The sequence below is a fragment of the Anser brachyrhynchus genome, assembly GCF_964034855.1.
Source record: "Anser brachyrhynchus genome assembly, chromosome: 7".
Taxonomy (NCBI): domain Eukaryota; kingdom Metazoa; phylum Chordata; class Aves; order Anseriformes; family Anatidae; genus Anser; species Anser brachyrhynchus.
The window spans coordinates 24273380-24290427 of record NC_137701.1 but is presented as its reverse complement, the minus strand read 5'-3'; the positions used below and the strand labels follow the sequence as shown (position 1 = coordinate 24290427).

The 17048-nt window shown below is 49.3% G+C and overlaps 2 protein-coding genes across 3 annotated transcripts in view; both read left to right on the top strand.

The window, feature by feature from the left end:
• PSMD14 (proteasome 26S subunit, non-ATPase 14) overlaps positions 1-5071 on the top strand; it is a 47091-nt gene extending 42020 nt beyond the window's left edge. The window contains exons 10-12 of the mRNA XM_080601313.1: positions 995-1120; positions 2434-2496; positions 4646-5071. Of these exons, the coding sequence (XP_080457439.1) occupies positions 995-1120; positions 2434-2496; positions 4646-4744 (288 nt within the window). The 3' untranslated portion in view covers positions 4745-5071. The remainder of the gene's footprint in view (positions 1-994; positions 1121-2433; positions 2497-4645) is intronic.
• Positions 5072-5223: 152 nt separating this feature from the next.
• TBR1 (T-box brain transcription factor 1) lies at positions 5224-16115 on the top strand. Of its 2 annotated transcripts, XM_080601259.1 has the most exons (7): positions 5224-9814; positions 10168-10322; positions 10646-10767; positions 11034-11192; positions 11859-11920; positions 13705-13822; positions 13928-16115. In XM_080601259.1, exons 1-7 carry the CDS (start codon positions 9123-9125, stop codon positions 14546-14548), a joined length of 1929 nt encoding a protein of 642 aa, XP_080457385.1. In that variant the 5' UTR covers positions 5224-9122; the 3' UTR covers positions 14549-16115. The 2 variants fall into 2 exon arrangements, with proteins under 2 accessions (XP_080457385.1, XP_080457384.1); XM_080601258.1 differs by having other exon boundaries at positions 13705-16115.
• Positions 16116-17048: the final 933 nt, after the last annotated feature.

Below are 17048 nucleotides of genomic sequence, written 5' to 3'. Positions count from 1 at the left end.
TCTATCCATATGCAGTTTGCCTACAACTCTTTCTGCCAGTAAATAAGATATTGCTAAAACAATATATGACACTTTCAACTCAGTTCATATGTTCCAAAGCCAGTTTTCTTTGGAAGCAGCACAAAGGATGAAGTATCTGCTTTCATGCAGGTAGTAGGAATTGCAGGGTTTATAGGTTCTCAAAGACCTCTGTAGTAAATGTTTGCAAATTGAAGGCAAACTGAAACTGTTTGCTGAAAGAATCTTCCCTACAGTCCTTGAGTGTGCAGAAAATCTGCAAAATAGGCTTTCCTTATGCATGAAAATCAGGAAATTACCTTTGTAGTTATTTCTTCGCTTTTTCAAGACTGTCAGAATGTCATCAGAGAGCCAAGTACGTTTCAGATATTTCTAATAGTCCCTGCGCTTATCACCATCAAAAATCTGTTTCATTTTATCATGTAGTTTTTAGGGCTCTTTACTTTGTAGGAAGACAAACACAAGTCATTCTTTGGTTGCTTTTGAAGTTCACTTCTTCACAACTGTGGCAGCTGCTTGCATACAATTCAGGATAATCACTGAAGCCTAAATAAATACCTCATACATTTAATCAAAGCATTAAAATATTTTTCGAATTCATCAGAGGCCAGATCCTTCAACCGTTCCTTATGTGGTAGCTAAAATATTCACCTTCCTGCTACCTCTTCAACAATACAATCGTGCATTCTCAACCTCCAACAAAAATACTAAATTACAAAAGAAAAACGTTCCCATCAGAATAAATGTGACCCTGGTTTATATGCCTCATTTTCATATTTAGAGTTCAAGAAGTTTGGTCTTTAAAAACTTAAAGGAAGCCTATTGTCTGCTTTAGCAGAATATTTGATTACTGTAGTTACTTAAACATTGCACAATCAATAATTTTTATTATACTCTTACTACTATAAATTAGACATCTGTGTAGTATTTTGAATGTATTTTATGATGCATGCTCTAAACAGGTTTTATTTTGCAGATGTTGCTAAATTTGCATAAGAAGAGTTGGATGGAAGGTTTGACACTTCAGGACTACAGTGAACACTGCAAACTCAATGAAACAGTAGTGAAGGAGATGTTAGAATTAGCTAAGAATTATAACAAGGTATTCATACCCCATAATGATATAATTGTAACTGTTTATGAAATGAAGAAAGTTATTACTTAATTCCAGAAACAAAGATAATTATCACAGCCTTACTCAAAATGACTTGTAAGACTAGACTGTAAGAACAAAACAATCATTGCAGAACTCTTTTGAACCTTGGGGGTTAATCTGATTTGTATAATCTGCTTTCCACAAAGGGTTTCTTGGGATTTGTTTAAATTAGGCACAAGCATGGCTTTAATGGCATTGTGAAGATTGTTTCCCCCATTTATTAATCAACTATGTGAAGTTGCCTATTAACTTTTTTTAAAATACTATGATAGCTCTTCAGGCGTTTTCACCAAGGTTTTGCCCTGAACTAGCAAAATGTTTAATGATGTGTTTTGCTTGGTAATGGGAGTAATCACATTAATTTTGTAGTTGTGCTTGGTGAAGAGAATTTCAGATTCCTGTAGCTCAAAATTGATTGTATTATTCATTCTTCAGTCAAGGACTACTTGACCAGACTTCAGTATAACAGAATAAGGTTGTTTATTGGTATTGTTCCAGTAGATAGGTGGGTAGTAAATATTTAGAACTCATTCTGATGCCTAATTTTATGTTCTTTTTAAATAAAGAAATTATTATTGATGTTGTAAGAAAGAAGGATCACAGTTATTTGTGGTGTTTTAATACTGGCATTTACACTTAGAAATATTGTTTATAAATCATAGATGTCTGCAACTTTTCAATAAGTAATAAGCTTGTCAGTCATTCTTGATAAATGGTATTTTTTTTAACTTCCAAGAAGTCTTTAAAAATAAAATTCAGTTACAGGTTAGTGGATTTACATAATACAGACTATGTGTTTGAAAACAACAGGACATTATAAAAATATATTGACTCTAAACAGTATAAAATGTACTAGTGATCAAACCACTAGTAGTTGAAACAATGTAGGTGACATTATTTTTATTTTTTTTTTTTATTTTTGCTGTACTAGTTCAATTGTCTTCAATTATCTTTACTGTCAATACTCCTCACTTAGGATTTTTTGTTTGAAAGTTTTGTGAATACATCTTGCTTATCTGACAATAAAACCATTCATGAGTATTTACCTTCATCTTTTGTGCTAACACTTAGTAATTAAAACCATGTCTGCTGAAAACCTGAAGTAGCTTTCCTTTTGACTTTCTAAAATGTGTTGCTGTTTGATTTTTCCTTTTTCTCCTTTTTTTTTGGTGAAAGAGAATTATATTTGAGAATCTTGTGGTTGGGGGAAAAAGTAAATGAAATCTGAAACACTGACCTTTTCTGTGTTTCGTTCACAGGCTGTTGAAGAAGAAGATAAGATGACACCTGAACAGCTGGCAATAAAAAATGTTGGCAAGCAGGTGAGGTGCGATGAATTAGAGTGAGGTGGAATGATACGCTTCGTTCATTCTAAATATTAATTTTCATATATGTGTGTAGGTGATTTTAGTTCTACATGCAAGATATTCTCAACTCTAAATAATGAATTTATTTTTGCTGAAGATTGTTGTGTAAGGAACAAGGCTTTTGACCTTAGGTAATCTGCAGTATATCTGCAAGTCATGTTCTACATGCGTTTATATCAGATGCAGAGGAATAGTGTTGAGATTTCTTCCATTTTTTTCCCTTTCCAAGGAGATACATAAAGATATCCTAGTCTGTTGTACTGTCAGAGAGGCCAAAACTATGACGACTTTTAAAAAACAGTACTACTGAAAAAAAATGGGGGTGTAGTTGCATACATTATCATGGCTAAAGAGCCAGCTCACCCCTGTCCTTGGTTCACGAACACAGTCAGTGCGTAGCTCTGACATGTACATATGCAAGTAAGCTGCACTGCTTTGTATTGCTGTTGAAGAAAAACAGTTTAGGACCATAGCTGAAACTGAAAACACCTACTCAATTCATTCTATCCCTTTGCAAAGTAAGGATGTGTAGAGGACTTGACAGAAAACCATTTCTACATATCATTTTAACCTAAAGGTTGAGGAAATGTGCTTTGGTGGAGGAGAGGAGAACAAAACAGGTTGGTAAAAGGTTGTGTTCAAAATTCAGGAGGGGCAACGGAAACAAAAAAATAGCTTTAAAAATACTAAGCATGTCATTGAAAAACCAGTATATATTGTATTGTTAGTGGCAGTAGAAGAATCTAAAGGCTTCTGGATTGCTCCTATGTGCCAGCTTCTAGCAGCTATGTCATAACACATCTGCACTATTGTTCAGTCACTCGTGTATTTCTGTAGCATTCAGAACAATAAAGTTTATGCACACCTACACATACATAAATATATATAATTAAACATTGTAACAAGGATTGTATTTTAAGAGTTTTGATGTCATCTCAAACATAACTCGCGTTTCATTCGTCTTTTAAATAATTACACGTATGTGGGGGAAAACATCTATTTTGATGCAGTTCTTTATAAAGAAAAGCCATTTTTTCCTGTTAAAATTACTAAGTAATTTCTGTGGTTTTTTTCTCTGCAACTTATATAGAAAATTTTGTAAACAGACAGCTGCTCGCAATAGGTATATTATGTTATTGGGATGCATTTGCTAAGAACAGAATATTGGAGAACTACATGATCTTTCAAAATGAGTTATTTAAGAAAGCTTACATTTTATGGCATTCCTCACATGCCGATTTTCCAGTTCACTTTTACATAAACTCAAATGAGTTCATTAGATTTTGACAATAATTCTTTTAAAGTAGTAGATAAAATTCCCATATGATTGCCTTCCATGTTTTCTTTACAAACAAGAATGCTACAACAATGCAGCTGTAAAATTTAGAGATGTTTATTAAACGTTCCTGATAATTTTGCAGTATTTTCAGATTAATTACTTAATCTTGATTCTGAAAGTTATTTTAACCGTTTATGAATATAGTTAAGTTTTCAACCAGAAATAATGTAATTATTCTATGTGAATGCCCACAAGTGCACACTCAATTGAGTTATAGTGTGTGGGAATGTGTATTTTCATAATGCTGTTCAGGTTTAGCATTCTATTTGTCAGAACATTTGAACATCTCATTGTGCATTTTCTTGATAGGTATAAATATGTTAATTTTCTCAGTTGACACAACTATTCAAAGACTGTGTTAGATCATGCTTGAAGCTTTACAGGATTAGAATACATATTTGTACAAAGATCTGAAAACAAATTGCAGTGTACCAGAACTGAGATTAAAATATTGGACCTAGTGAGATGCATAGTGAATTCCACGTGTTGTGTTTTGTCCTTAAAACTCACAGCTGTCATGGTTACTCTTCAGATGCTGGATAGAAATTTCCTTCCTAAACCTATCCTCTGCTTCTCTGAGTGATAGTATGGACTAATTGTTTGGCAATTTAGTCATTTGCTAGGTCTTGTTAGAAAGGAAAATCTGGGAGCTTCACTTTCCTCTCTTCCTTAAGTCACAACCTTCTTACATAGAAATGAAGTAACTGAAATCCTTCACAGAGATATGTTTTATTCATTTCTCGCATGTTATCCTTTTTATTTCAGGACCCCAAACGTCATTTAGAAGAGCATGTGGATGTGCTGATGACTTCAAACATTGTCCAGTGTTTAGCTGCTATGTTGGATACAGTTGTATTTAAATAACCAATTTACTGTTTGTGATGCTTTCTGTGTATATTTGTTTATTGTTTCTAATACTCACAAAACAGAGACTGCTGAGGCTATATTTGATTAAACAGAGACATCTGACTTCATTTGCAGTCTAAGCGCAGCTCAATAACACCTTTCAGTCTCTAATTGTGCAGTTGCTTCAGTTTTTTTATGTCAGGGTCTTTACAGACTCCAAAGCAATTCAAGAACACAATGTGGGCAAAAATGTATTACATTTTCATTTAATATTTTGGGAAAAAAATCAGTAGTACATATATATTTTGATTGTTGCAACATAATAAAAGTACATTTACAAGCCTGTCTTAAGTTCTGGAAGGCCTTTTTTGTGAGAGTGGGGGGAATCAATGGTGTAGGAAAAGTGCTGGTAAAACGTATTTCTATCCACTGCAGAACTACTGAGATGTTAGTTGCTAGGACAGCAAAAACTCTCTAATGAAATTTGGCTTCCATTGATTGCTAAATACTCTTTTTAAGATTTTATATATATATATATATATATATACACACATATATATAAGCGCTGAATTCCAAGGATATACAAAAAACAAGTGCTGAAAATTACGATGACAGCTCCCTTTCAATATTATTCAAGCTGTAATATCCACAGAAGACAATTGACCTTAAGAAAATGAATTCAGTTATGCTGATAACTGAATCACACAACTCTCACCAGCGGTGTCATAAATAGCACTATTCTGAGAATAAACATTAAAGTGATGGGGGCTGCTGTAGGGTTATATGAACCCTCCCTCCTGTGAAAGAGGAGGTACATAAGATACAGATATATGGAAGGAGTCCCAACTGGAATGTGACATTTTAAACCCTTTCCATGGACTAGAAATGCTTACGGAAGGGCAGGTGGGTTGGCTGCTTGGTTTTAAGCAGACAAAACCAAGTAACTGTGGTTGGGGAGTGACTCTGGGTTTTGGGCAGGGGTGGGGAGGTGCATTTTAAGTATTGGAGATGCTTAGGCTGATTTGATTCTTTTGTCTGGGTGGAAGTGTTCTTTCTGTATCGCTCATTCACAATATTTTAGCTGCTGGATTTTTTTTTAACTGCAACAGTTGCGACAGATAAATAGTTTAGAACTCATCTTTGTGTTAAAGATTTTAAGTTATTTGACTTATTTGCATCATAAACAAATGGACCATAAATTTATGTCTTATTTTCCACATTGTGCCCAGTTCTTTCCTATTTATTTGTTCATTACCATTCAAACATTTTTCTTTTGTTTGGAATTTCTTATTTAGGCCTTCTACCATTTTAAAATAACTCTCTCTCAAAGTATATTTAGTGTGCATTTACTTCAGAGGGGAACATGCAGATTTTTGCAGCTGCCCTCCTTATGGCCTTCCCTCTGCCCCCACAGTAGGCAGCAGAGTATCAGACTGGGAAAATGTAGACGTACCAAACCACGTTTGTCTGCCTGCAGTTAAGATAAGTGGAAATGTTTCTGGCGGTTTGCACTAAAAACCAGCCTATCACTGGGGAAGGTTGTATTTGGGCCTTGCCATTGTCCAGTATATGCTTTCCTGCTGCACCCTGCGGAAACGAAGGGCAGGAGCTGATGTGGGGGCCTGCAGTGGGGCTCTGCATCCGTGCGCCCCTGTAACACCAGGAAGGACACGGATATTTGGGGGCGGTCACAGGTAACATGGCACTGCGGAACCGGCGAGGAGCTATTGCAGTGCTGCAGTGTACGCATGCGTGAAAGGCCAGTGCAAGCTGGGAGCCAAAACAGTAAGTCTTGCACATTTTTCTAAATTTATTTTAACAAATGTACATCTTACAGAGGGTAGCTGAAGGAAAGCTGCTGGAGATGCGGATCTCCTTAGTATGAGCGTGTGCTGTAATAGCCTGCTTTCTATCCAGTCCTTGGTTTGACTTGGAGGCACAATTTTCCATTTACTAAGATGGTTCATGAATAATCAAAAGGCTGGGTTTTGGGGCATCTTTCCTCATTTTTGTTCAGTCCTTTAGGAGCTACGCAGAGGGATTTGGAAGCGTGCACGCATGCTGTAAGCTGAAAAGCAGCAGCCCATATACCATCCAGGAAGAAGAAAGGTTTTCAAGCAGCCACCTTCTGAGCCTCCAGCCGCAGCGGAGCAGACCTTCATTAGCAGCTTGACCCCTCATCACCTGTCAGCACGAAGGATGGGCATATTGTATTAGCAAACCTCTCCTTCTTTCTACGACAATTCTGTAACACCACCTGCCATTGCATATCCCCCTATTATACCAGTTTAGGAGTTGTGCACTGAAGATTTTTGGCATATATTAACACTTCCATGTGATTGGCAGTACACCACTGAATTCATTGCAGCTCTGCATGTATATGGGTGTAGCAACATAATTCAGGGCAGCGTTTCCCAGGGTTTAGCTGTGTTTCGACCCATCTCCCGCCCATGTATCTAAATCCATTACCTGTTTATCGGTTTCAAGCAGAGAAATGCAAGGGTGGGCATGCTGGTGAAACAAGTGTCAGAAACAGTAGTTAGGACTGATATTGATAAAACTATTTTCTTAGCACTGAAAGGAGAAGGTAGAGTATGGGAAGTTGCCTGCACTGTACCACGAGCCAGCGAATAAGCTTACCTGCTCGTTTTTTGCCTCACAAAGGATTTTATTAGAATAATTTCCGTGCAGAGGCTGTGTATGCCGGCCTCCCTGAGACACCACGTAATTGAACTAGCGCACAGTTTTAAGCCACAGAAAAATTACTAAACGGCTGTGAGATTTGGGAGCGCTGAAATACGCATTCTGACAAGCCAGCCTGCTTCGTGCCTTCTCTGGATTTGAGTTTGCGAAGTTTCGGCCTGGCTTCAGCTGATTACGTGTCGGTCTTGATTTTATTATGAGGGGGTCGGGGCCGCGCTAACCGTGAGTGGAACTGGAAGCCGGCTGCTGGGTGTCGAGTGGAAAGAGGTGTGCTCTGTAACATACCTCAGGTCCACATCGCTAAGGGGAACACTACGAAAAATGAAACGAGAGAGCTCCTCCCGGAGAAAACAAACAAAAAAAAAAAAGGAAAAAGGGTGATTCTAAAAACTCATCAGCTCGCCTGGGAAGAGGCACGGGGAGCGACACTGAGGCGGCGGAGAGGCAGGCGGCCGAGTGCCCGGCGCGGGGCTCGCTGCGGGCCGCGCCGGGGCTCCCCCCGCTGAGGGACGGCGCTCACCGCCCCCCGGAGATCAGGGGCCTCGCCCCCGCCTCTAAGCCCCGGGGGGCTCGGCTCGGCCCTCGCGGGGCTGCCTCCGGGCCCCGGGGCTGCTCCCGCCGCCGGCCTCGGTCGCCTCGCTGAGGGAGGGCCGTGGCGGCGCTGCTGCCGTGAGGCGAGGCGAGGCGAGGCGAGGCAGCCGGTGACAAATGTATTACAAAAGCGCTCTCCCCTCCCAGCGCTGTCTGTGGGACTGAGTCACTGAGGGAAAACAGACACCGAGTGGAAAGCGATCCGGAGCCGGATGGACGCCTTCTCCGCTGTTTTGCTGACGATCTGCGGCATTACAGCGCCCTGCTAAAATATGTATTCACTAGAGAGCCGCAGACACCACGCCAGGGCAGCGCCGCTGATGGTTACTGCGGAACTTCAAAGGGGAGACCCGCGGCCGCCGCGCTGGGGGCTCGGGAGGGGCGGGGGGCGCTCGCACTGACGGGGGGCTCCCGGTGAGGGACTCCCGGTCCCCGGTCGCCCCCGGCAGCGGGGCGAGCGCGGCGCCGCCCGGGTGAGCTGAGGGCAGCGGCCCCCGGACCCCCCCAGCCCGGCCCTCCCCCGGCACCCAGAGGCGGGGGACAGGCGCGCAAGTATTTGGAGAAACGCAGGGCTTTTGGTTTATTTTGCAGCCGTAGTCAAAAAATAAAAATTAAAAAAAAAGAAAAAAAAAAGAAAAAGAAAAATTATAAAAAAAAATGCTGGAAAGGTCACATAATAATGAGCTCTTACAGCAAACACACTCTTCCCTTCCCCCTTCGCCTTCCTTCTATCTCACAATAAAATCATCTCCTTCAATTTGCCATGATCGTCGCGACCAGGAGCCAGGTGATTATCCTAATTAATGTCTATCTAATTAAATTACTGTCAGCGGTTAACCAATGGCAGAAGCCGTTTCATCCTCTCCGCAAGCAGCAAGATCAAAAGTGAGTCTTTCCTGATTGCTGCATAGTGTCAATTGGCCAATCTCTTCTCCCAGGGAAGGAAAAAAAAAAAAAAAAAAAAAGTAAATCAAACGTTTGGGAAGCATTTGGTGGATGAAGTGCTTTCTGTCTAGTGAGGGTCCCAGGATGTCTAGCTTCTGATACTGAGGAGCCCTTTCAGATCCAGGGACTGAAGGGTTATTACTGTGGTGCTAGAGCTATGCAGCTGGAGCATTGTCTTTCTCCCTCTATCATGCTCTCCAAGAAATTTCTCAATGTGAGCAGCAGTTACCCACATGCAGGCGGATCTGAGCTTGCCTTGCATGATCATCCCATTATCTCGACCACTGACAACCTGGAGAGAAGTTCACCTTTGAAAAAAATTACCAGGGGGATGACGAATCAGTCAGATACAGACAATTTTCCTGACTCCAAGGACACACCAGGGGACGTCCAGAGAAATAAACTCTCTCCCGTCTTGGACGGGGTCTCTGAGCTTCGTCACAGTTTCGATGGATCTGCTGCAGATCGCTATCTGCTCTCTCAGTCCAGCCAGCCCCAGTCTGCTGCCTCTGCTCCTAGTACCATGTTCCCTTACCCCGGCCAGCATGGACCTGCTCACCCAGCCTTCTCCATCGCCAGCCCCAGCCGCTACATGGCTCACCATCCTGTGATCACCAACGGAGCTTATAACAGCCTCCTGTCCAACTCTTCGCCGCAAGGCTACCCCACGGCGGGCTACCCTTACCCCCAGCAGTACGGCCATTCCTACCAAGGGGCGCCTTTCTACCAGTTCTCCTCCACCCAGCCGGGGCTCGTCCCCGGCAAGGCTCAGGTCTACCTGTGCAACAGGCCGCTCTGGCTGAAATTCCACCGGCACCAGACGGAGATGATCATCACGAAGCAGGGGAGGTAAGCCGCCGCGCGGACCCTCTCCGGGCGCCGGGGCTGCTCGGCCGGGGGAGCCGCCCGCTGCCGCCGCCGCCGCCCCGGGGGAGCCGCCCGCCGCCGGGGCCGGTGGTCGCCGGGGCCGGTCCCCGCCGGGGCAGCCCCCCCCCGGCTCCCCGCGCCCCTTCCCCGCGGAAAGCTCGACGTTTCGGGAGGGAGTTGCTTTGGATTTTTGGTTCCCGGTCGCTACCGGGAGCCGGGAGGATAATGCACAGCGGGCTGGCTCCTCTGCGTGTGCGTATCGCTGCCGCTGGCTTGCTTTCCTTCTTTCCTCTCTTTTTTTTCTTTTTTTTTTTTTTCTCCTTTCCTTTTTATAGGCGCATGTTCCCTTTCCTAAGTTTTAATATTTCTGGTCTCGATCCCACGGCTCACTACAATATTTTTGTGGATGTAATTTTGGCGGATCCCAACCACTGGAGATTTCAGGGAGGCAAATGGGTTCCTTGCGGCAAGGCGGACACCAATGTACAAGGCAAGTTCCTCCAATTAACACTTTTCCCGACACATATGTAGGTGAGAATGATTAATTAAAGCCTTTGTGGACTGGCTCTAGCGACTTCTTAAACGAGAAAGGGCCAACGATGCTTTTTAGAAAAAGAAAAGGAGGGTGGCGGAGAAAGTAAGAGGTGATCGGAAAACGCTGCTTTAATCCCGCTCTGTTAAATGAAGGCGGTTTCGGCAGAAGAATAGCGCTAACTTTAATGGGGTCCTTCGACCCAGTGTGCTGCTGCAGAGGCAGAACCAGGCTACATGCGAGAACCGTGATGTGGTGGTGTTTTTTGTTGTTTCGCTTAGGAAACCGGGTGTACATGCACCCCGACTCCCCCAACACGGGAGCCCACTGGATGCGCCAGGAAATCTCCTTTGGGAAACTAAAACTTACAAACAATAAAGGAGCATCAAACAACAACGGGCAGGTCAGTGGGGGAACCGCAAACGCTCCGCTAGTGTTTTGTTTTTTTTTTTTTTTTGCGTTGATGCTTCAGGCAGAATCCTGCACTCTCCAGTCGGAAGTGTATATGCATTATATATATAGTCGTTATTTTTAAAGACCGTGTCCCCAGGCGAGGATAAAGGGGCGGCGGGGAGGGGAGAGCCCTCGCGTCCTTTGCCGCGGGCATCGCTGCCCCGTCCTGCTGCTCTAACCCCGCGGCCCCCTCCCTCCTCTTCCTCTGCCTGACAGATGGTGGTTCTGCAGTCCCTCCACAAGTACCAGCCCCGCCTGCATGTGGTGGAGGTGAACGAAGACGGGACGGAGGACACCAACCAGCCGGGCAGAGTGCAGACCTTCACCTTCCCCGAGACCCAGTTCATAGCGGTCACCGCCTACCAGAACACCGATGTAAAGAGCTCCCCGCTCCGGCCCCTTCGCGCTCCCCGCACGGCCCGGCCGCTGCTCCCGCTCCCCCGGGGCTTCGGCACCGGGAGACCGGGGCCTCCCCCAGTCCCGTCCCGTTTTGCCTCCGTGGCGTGCCCCGGGGCCGGGCCGGGATCCCTCCGGGAAGCTCCCGCTCGGCGGAGATCAATTGGCGAGGCATCGATCGCACCGGGGCGATGGAGCAGCTCCCTCGAATTAAAACCTCGTTACCGCCTTGGCCGCGTTTCGGCATGGCCGGGTGGCGGGGCCCCTCTCCCCGGTGACATATGTTGGGGCCGCGGCCCCGGGTTAATTATTTGGCTCGACGCGAGCCTCAACTCTCAGCTACCGCTCTGCGGGGCGTTTCGCCTCATTTCTGGGTTTAAATATATTCACGGCCCTGCGCTACGCGTAATTACACTTCTGAAAACATGGGGTTAAACACGATTTTTTAGCGTGATTTTTAGAATAAAGCGAATCGTAAAATTCGATTTTTGGTATCTAGTGGCATGCCGCAGCTTCGTTTTTCGCGTTTCAAAGGCAATTTGATCGACTAGAGCGAAGCTCGGTGCTTTTAAAGGCGCGGTGGCTGCAGCAGGGTGCATTCTTCGTGCTTTTCACACCGTGCGCTCTGCTCCTCTGTTTCCCTAGATCACACAGCTGAAAATAGACCACAACCCTTTCGCCAAGGGCTTCCGAGATAATTACGACACGTAAGTAAAACCGCATTTTTCTTTCCCTTCTGCCGGCTGCGGGCACCCGTCAAGGGGAGAGGCTGGGGGGCGCGGGCAGCCTCCCCGCCACGCCGCCCCGGGCGAGGCCCCCGCCGGCGCCCGCTGCGCCTCTGCTCGCCTCAGGGCTGCGAGCACACAGGGGCTGCCTCATTTTGGGCTCCGCATACCCCGGGGGATCCCCGCACCCGGCCCCCTTTCTTTGCGCCCCTTTCCAAGTTCGCGTTGAGTTGCGCGCAAGGGCCCCGCGCAAGGCGCGCTGCGCGCCCGCCGGGTTTGAATAAGCCCGGGCTCCGCAATCCCTGTGTCCAGGGGATTTTTTTTCTCCTGTCTCGTTTTGTTCTCCTCTGGGGTTGGAGTGTGTGGTTGTGTTTTTTTTTTTTTTCCTCCTTTCTTGCATCTGGGTGGAGCTACAGGCTGCGAAGTTTTTAATCGCGGTTTGTCCCCGCGCTGCCTCCCCCACTCGCAGAGCCGCCCGGGGGCTGCTGCCAGGGCCTGGCTGCTGGGGGGCGGCCGCCCCGGTCCCCGGGAGCCGAACGGGGACAGACGGGCCCGGCTGCAGCAGCGCTGCCGGCTGCGGCTCGCCCCGGCCCAGGGCACGGCCGGCGGGCACCCCCCTGCCCACACACCTCCACAGCCCCTCGGGGCGCAGGGCAGGCGTAGGGCGGCTCAGAGCCCCGAGGGGGCGGGCGGCCCTGGAGCTGCTCGGCCCCTCTGCAAGCCCCGGGGCCGCAGGACGGGGCCGAGCCCTTGCGGGAGGGAGGAAACCTCCTCGTCCCTCTGGAGCCTGCAGCCGGGAGCGGCCTCCCGCCCAGCGCCTCAGGCCTCTCGCAGCGCTCCAGCTCCCCCCGGCAGCGGCATTTCGCTCCCGTAGGGGGAAGAGACGCCGAGGCCTGAAGTAGCTCCAAGAGGGGCCCAGGGCCGAGCAGAGGCCCTCCCCGAGGGGACCGCCCCGTCGGACAGCCGCTGCGAGCCGCGAGGGGCCGGGCGCCGTGGGCAGCCCCGTGCCGCCGCTGTCGCTTCTTGTGCGGGCTCTGCAAGACCCGCGGCCTTCAGAGAGGCTTCGTGGCCTTCGCCCCCAGCCTCAAGTGCTTTTTCCTTTTTCAGAGGGGGGAAAAAACTTTATAGGGCGTCACTTTAAAGGAGACGGGGGGAGGGGGAAGCTTCGATGTTGTCTAGCACGTTGGATTTGTTTAAGGGCCAAGTTTATTTTGGATAAGAAATTCCAGGAGGCGTGGAGGGTTAATTAAAGCACAGTTTTAGCCTGAATTAAATACAGATAGTAGTTATTCATCCATTAAAGTTTTTATAATCGCAAATTGCAGCCCAGCATGGGAGAATTATATATAGGCCACGCAGGGAACACTAGATGCGTCTGGTTCTGCATTTCCTACAGTAGGTGTTTAAAGATTAGCCTAATTTAAACCCAGTAAAATGTTGATGGTTCGTCTGCGACTCCCAATAATAAGTGTTAAACAGGCGCTATAACGCCGCAGCCCGCCGCTCCCGCTGCTCGCTGCACACGCCTGGGTTGCCTGTGGCGCACACGGCGGGACTGGTCAGCGCGTGACGGAGCGGGGATTTCAAGCCCTGGGCTGAGAGCAGGAGCCCCCTGGGCTAAGAGCAAGCACCCCTTGGTCCCAAAGAGCAGCTTGCCGTGTCCTCCCCGGCTAGGGCCCTGTCTCCCGGCCCCACCGAGGGCGGCGGCTCCCGCCCGTGCCCCCGACGGCGGCGCCCACCCAGCCCTGTCCCCTTCTCTCCGGCAGGATCTACACGGGCTGCGACATGGACCGGCTGACGCCGTCCCCCAACGACTCGCCCCGCTCGCAGATCGTGCCCGGGGCCCGCTACGCCATGGCCGGCTCCTTCCTCCAGGACCAGTTCGTGAGTAACTACGCCAAGTCCCGCTTCCACCCCGGGGCAGGAGCCGGCCCGGGGCCCGGCGCCGACCGCAGCGTGCCCCACACCAACGGGCTGCTCTCCCCACAGCAAGCCGAGGACCCGGGGGCCCCGTCGCCGCAGCGCTGGTTCGTCGCCCCCGCCAACAACCGCCTCGACTTCGCCGCCTCCGCCTACGACACGGCCACCGACTTCGCCGGCAACGCGGCCACGCTGCTTTCCTACGCGGCGGCCGGCGTCAAGGCGCTGCCGCTGCAGGCGGCCGGCTGCGCGGGGCGGCCGCTGGGCTACTACGCCGACCCGTCGGGCTGGGGGGCGCGCAGCCCCCCGCAGTACTGCAGCAAGTCGGGCTCGGTGCTCTCCTGCTGGCCCAACAGCGCGGCGGCGGCGCGCATGGCCGCCGGCAACCCCTACCTGGGGGAGGAGGCGGAGAGCCTGGCCCCCGAGCGGTCCCCCTTGCCGGGCGCCGAGGACTCCAAGCCCAAAGATTTGTCCGACTCCAGCTGGATCGAGACGCCGTCGTCCATTAAGTCCATCGACTCCACCGATTCTGGGATTTACGAGCAGGCCAAAAGGCGGCGGATCTCCCCGTCGGACACCCCGGTGTCCGAGAGCTCCTCGCCCCTCAAGAGCGAGGTGCTCACCCAGCGGGACTGCGAAAAGACCTGCGCCAAGGACATCGGCTACTACGGCTTCTACTCGCACAGCTAGGCGCGGCCCGCCGCCGGCCCCGCCGTCCTTTTGCACAATAACTCCTCCGCGGTTAGCGCACTGACCCCCGCCCCTAGCTGCCCCATCCGTTCCCCCGGCCCGGCCAGGCCCGGCCCGGCCCGGCGGGGAGGCGGGCAGGGAGGCAGGCAGGAGGCCGAGCCGCCCTCCCCGCCCGCCCCGCGAGGCCCGGCGGAGCCCCGGGGGCGCGGACGGCCCCGGCGCGGGCGCCCCCCCCGCGCCTCCGAGCCCCGCTGGTCAGTAGGATGTGTAGACTCTCTCCAGCCGTACAGCGCTTCCTTCCTTTTACCACGGATGGATACTAGGGGATGGTAGTAATAGTGGGGAAAAAAGAGCCTGTGAAATGCCTGTACATAGGGTTCTAATTTATTACTTTCCTTTGGGTTTGTTTCCTATTTGTTCGGATCTTTTTCTTTCTCTTTATTTTTGTTTTCACTGTTAAGTCGCAAAACTTAGATCTTGTTTAAATCCCCTCACTCTCCCCCCGCCTCCCCTCCCCGTGCCCCCCCTGCCCCTCTCCAGGTGAACACTCTTTCCAGACGCCTCTGGAAATGCTGAGCGCCCCGTAGCCGTACAGCGAGTAATGGGTTTCTCACTTTCCCCGCAATTCCTCGCATGAAATAATTACGCACTGCCCTGGGCTAACACAGCTACGGAATAGCTGAGCTTTCCCTTCAGAAGACCAGAAATACGTCTCGTAGGAAAGTCGATTAAAGTAGCATGACGCCTTCCAAAAGCAAAATTAACTGCCTCTGTATTTTTTTCTTTAAAAGGAATAGCTCGACATCAGCAATATTATGATTTTTGTGGTATTCCTCCCCCCCTCGCCCCCAAGTGCCAAATCCATTACTGGTCCCTGCAGGTGCCAAATATGCTGACAAACTCTTTTCAAATTTCTTTGCAGTTTTCCCCCTCTTTCTTTATATTGCTGTAAATCTTTGTAATGAATAATCTAAAAAAAAAAAAAAAAAAGAAAAAAAAAGATATAGACGACTGAATTGTTGGTAACCATAGTGTAGTCCAGTGAAGATGAATTGTGAGTTGTATATTTTACTGCATTTAGTTTTGGAATTGACTTTTTCATAAAGTAGCTAACCGAGATCTGACTTCCTGGGGAATAAAATGCACATCGAAAGTAAGAGCGCTCTTTCCTGTAAACCTTTGATTCTGGCAGTGACGGAGAAATAATATCCCTCCAGGTCTCCCCCCCCGGCGAAGCAGAATAGTAAGTCTTCGAATTTTGAGTAGCAAATCTATACGATTAACGCATTTTTATATGAAACACAACTGCAAACTGAAATATGCATCGGGCTAAATATTCAGTCTAGGTTACACTCGACGGGGAAGTTTCCTAATAGAAATTCAGGGTCATAAACGTGTGTATATTTTTGACTCTTCTGTAAATCGAATGTTGTGATTTTTATATTTGTTCTGTTATGTCCGTGGAACTGAATAATTTATACAAGTACCTGCTCCATTGAGAAATGTTTCGGTTTTTGCCCGTTTGTATCGTCTGTGTATAACAAGTAAAATAAACCTGGCAAAACGCTCACCTCGTCTCGGGACGCCGCTTGGCAGCGAGGGCGCCGGGACTCGCCCCCTCCCGGCCCGGCGCTGCCGGCCGGAGGAGGAGGAGGAGGAGGAGGAGGAGGGACGGCGCGGGGGGTGCGGGTCTCCCTGCCTGCAGGTTTAAAGCCCCGACCGCGCTCCGGAGCAGAGGCGAGGGGGGCGGCCGGGGGCTCCTAACCCACCGCCGCTGCCCCCTCAGGGAGAGGCCGGGAGAGGAGCCGGGTGAGGCGCCTTCCTCCCTCGTCTGTGGGGGCCGGGGCGTTAGTGCAGGTGTGAGGGGTGACAGGGCGAGTTTGGGAAGCCGCCGCCTGGGCCCTTGGTGCTGGTATCGACCCGAGTGGCCCGGCCGCCCGCGCTGGGCTGCGGCTGAGGTGGTGGCGGCGGGGGCCTCGTCGGGCAGGGCGGGAAGCGGCAGGGCCGTGAGGGAGGTGAGGGCCCGCGGTGAAACGCTCCCCACTTACCCACCCCGCAACTGCTCCCGGGTCCCGGTGCCCCCTCGGCGTCGTGGCGAGGGGCTGTCCGAGGTGTAAAACACGAAAAAAACTCGTCCCTCTTTCCCCGCCGTCGACCGCTGCCCCCTCCGTCCCGTCACGCAGCCCTGAGGGGCGCCTCCGCCGTGAGCCCGCCGCCGTCGGGCCCGCAGGAGCCCCCCCGCCGTGTCCCCTCAGCCCCTGAGGCAGGGGCTCGCTGCCTTCTGCCCGGCGGGTTTCAGCCCGGGGGTCCGGGGCCAGCACCGACCGCCTGGAAGGTCTGAGCAAAAACCCTGCCTGCGAGCCAGTGGTTAACGCTGTTCCGTAACTATCTCGACAGGACGCTATAAATCCCTAACTATTTCTGCGGGAGAGTGGAAGAGGTAAAGGCTGCAGAAGTAAAAAAGGCTATTTCCTGTCGGTAGGTCCGTTTATTATTACTT

What these genes read in the sequence shown, in the direction of transcription:
- TBR1 (XM_080601258.1), top strand. Translation starts at nt 9,123, where the DNA reads ATGCAGCTGGAGCATTGTCTTTCTCCCTCTATCATGCTCTCCAAGAAA. An exon ending in CATCAAACAACAACGGGCAG is followed by an intron (nt 10,768 to 11,033) that starts GTCAGTGGGGGA and finishes TCTGCCTGACAG; the next exon opens with ATGGTGGTTCTGCAGTCCCT. An exon ending in TTCCGAGATAATTACGACAC is followed by an intron (nt 11,921 to 13,704) that starts GTAAGTAAAACC and finishes TCTCTCCGGCAG; the next exon opens with GATCTACACGGGCTGCGACA.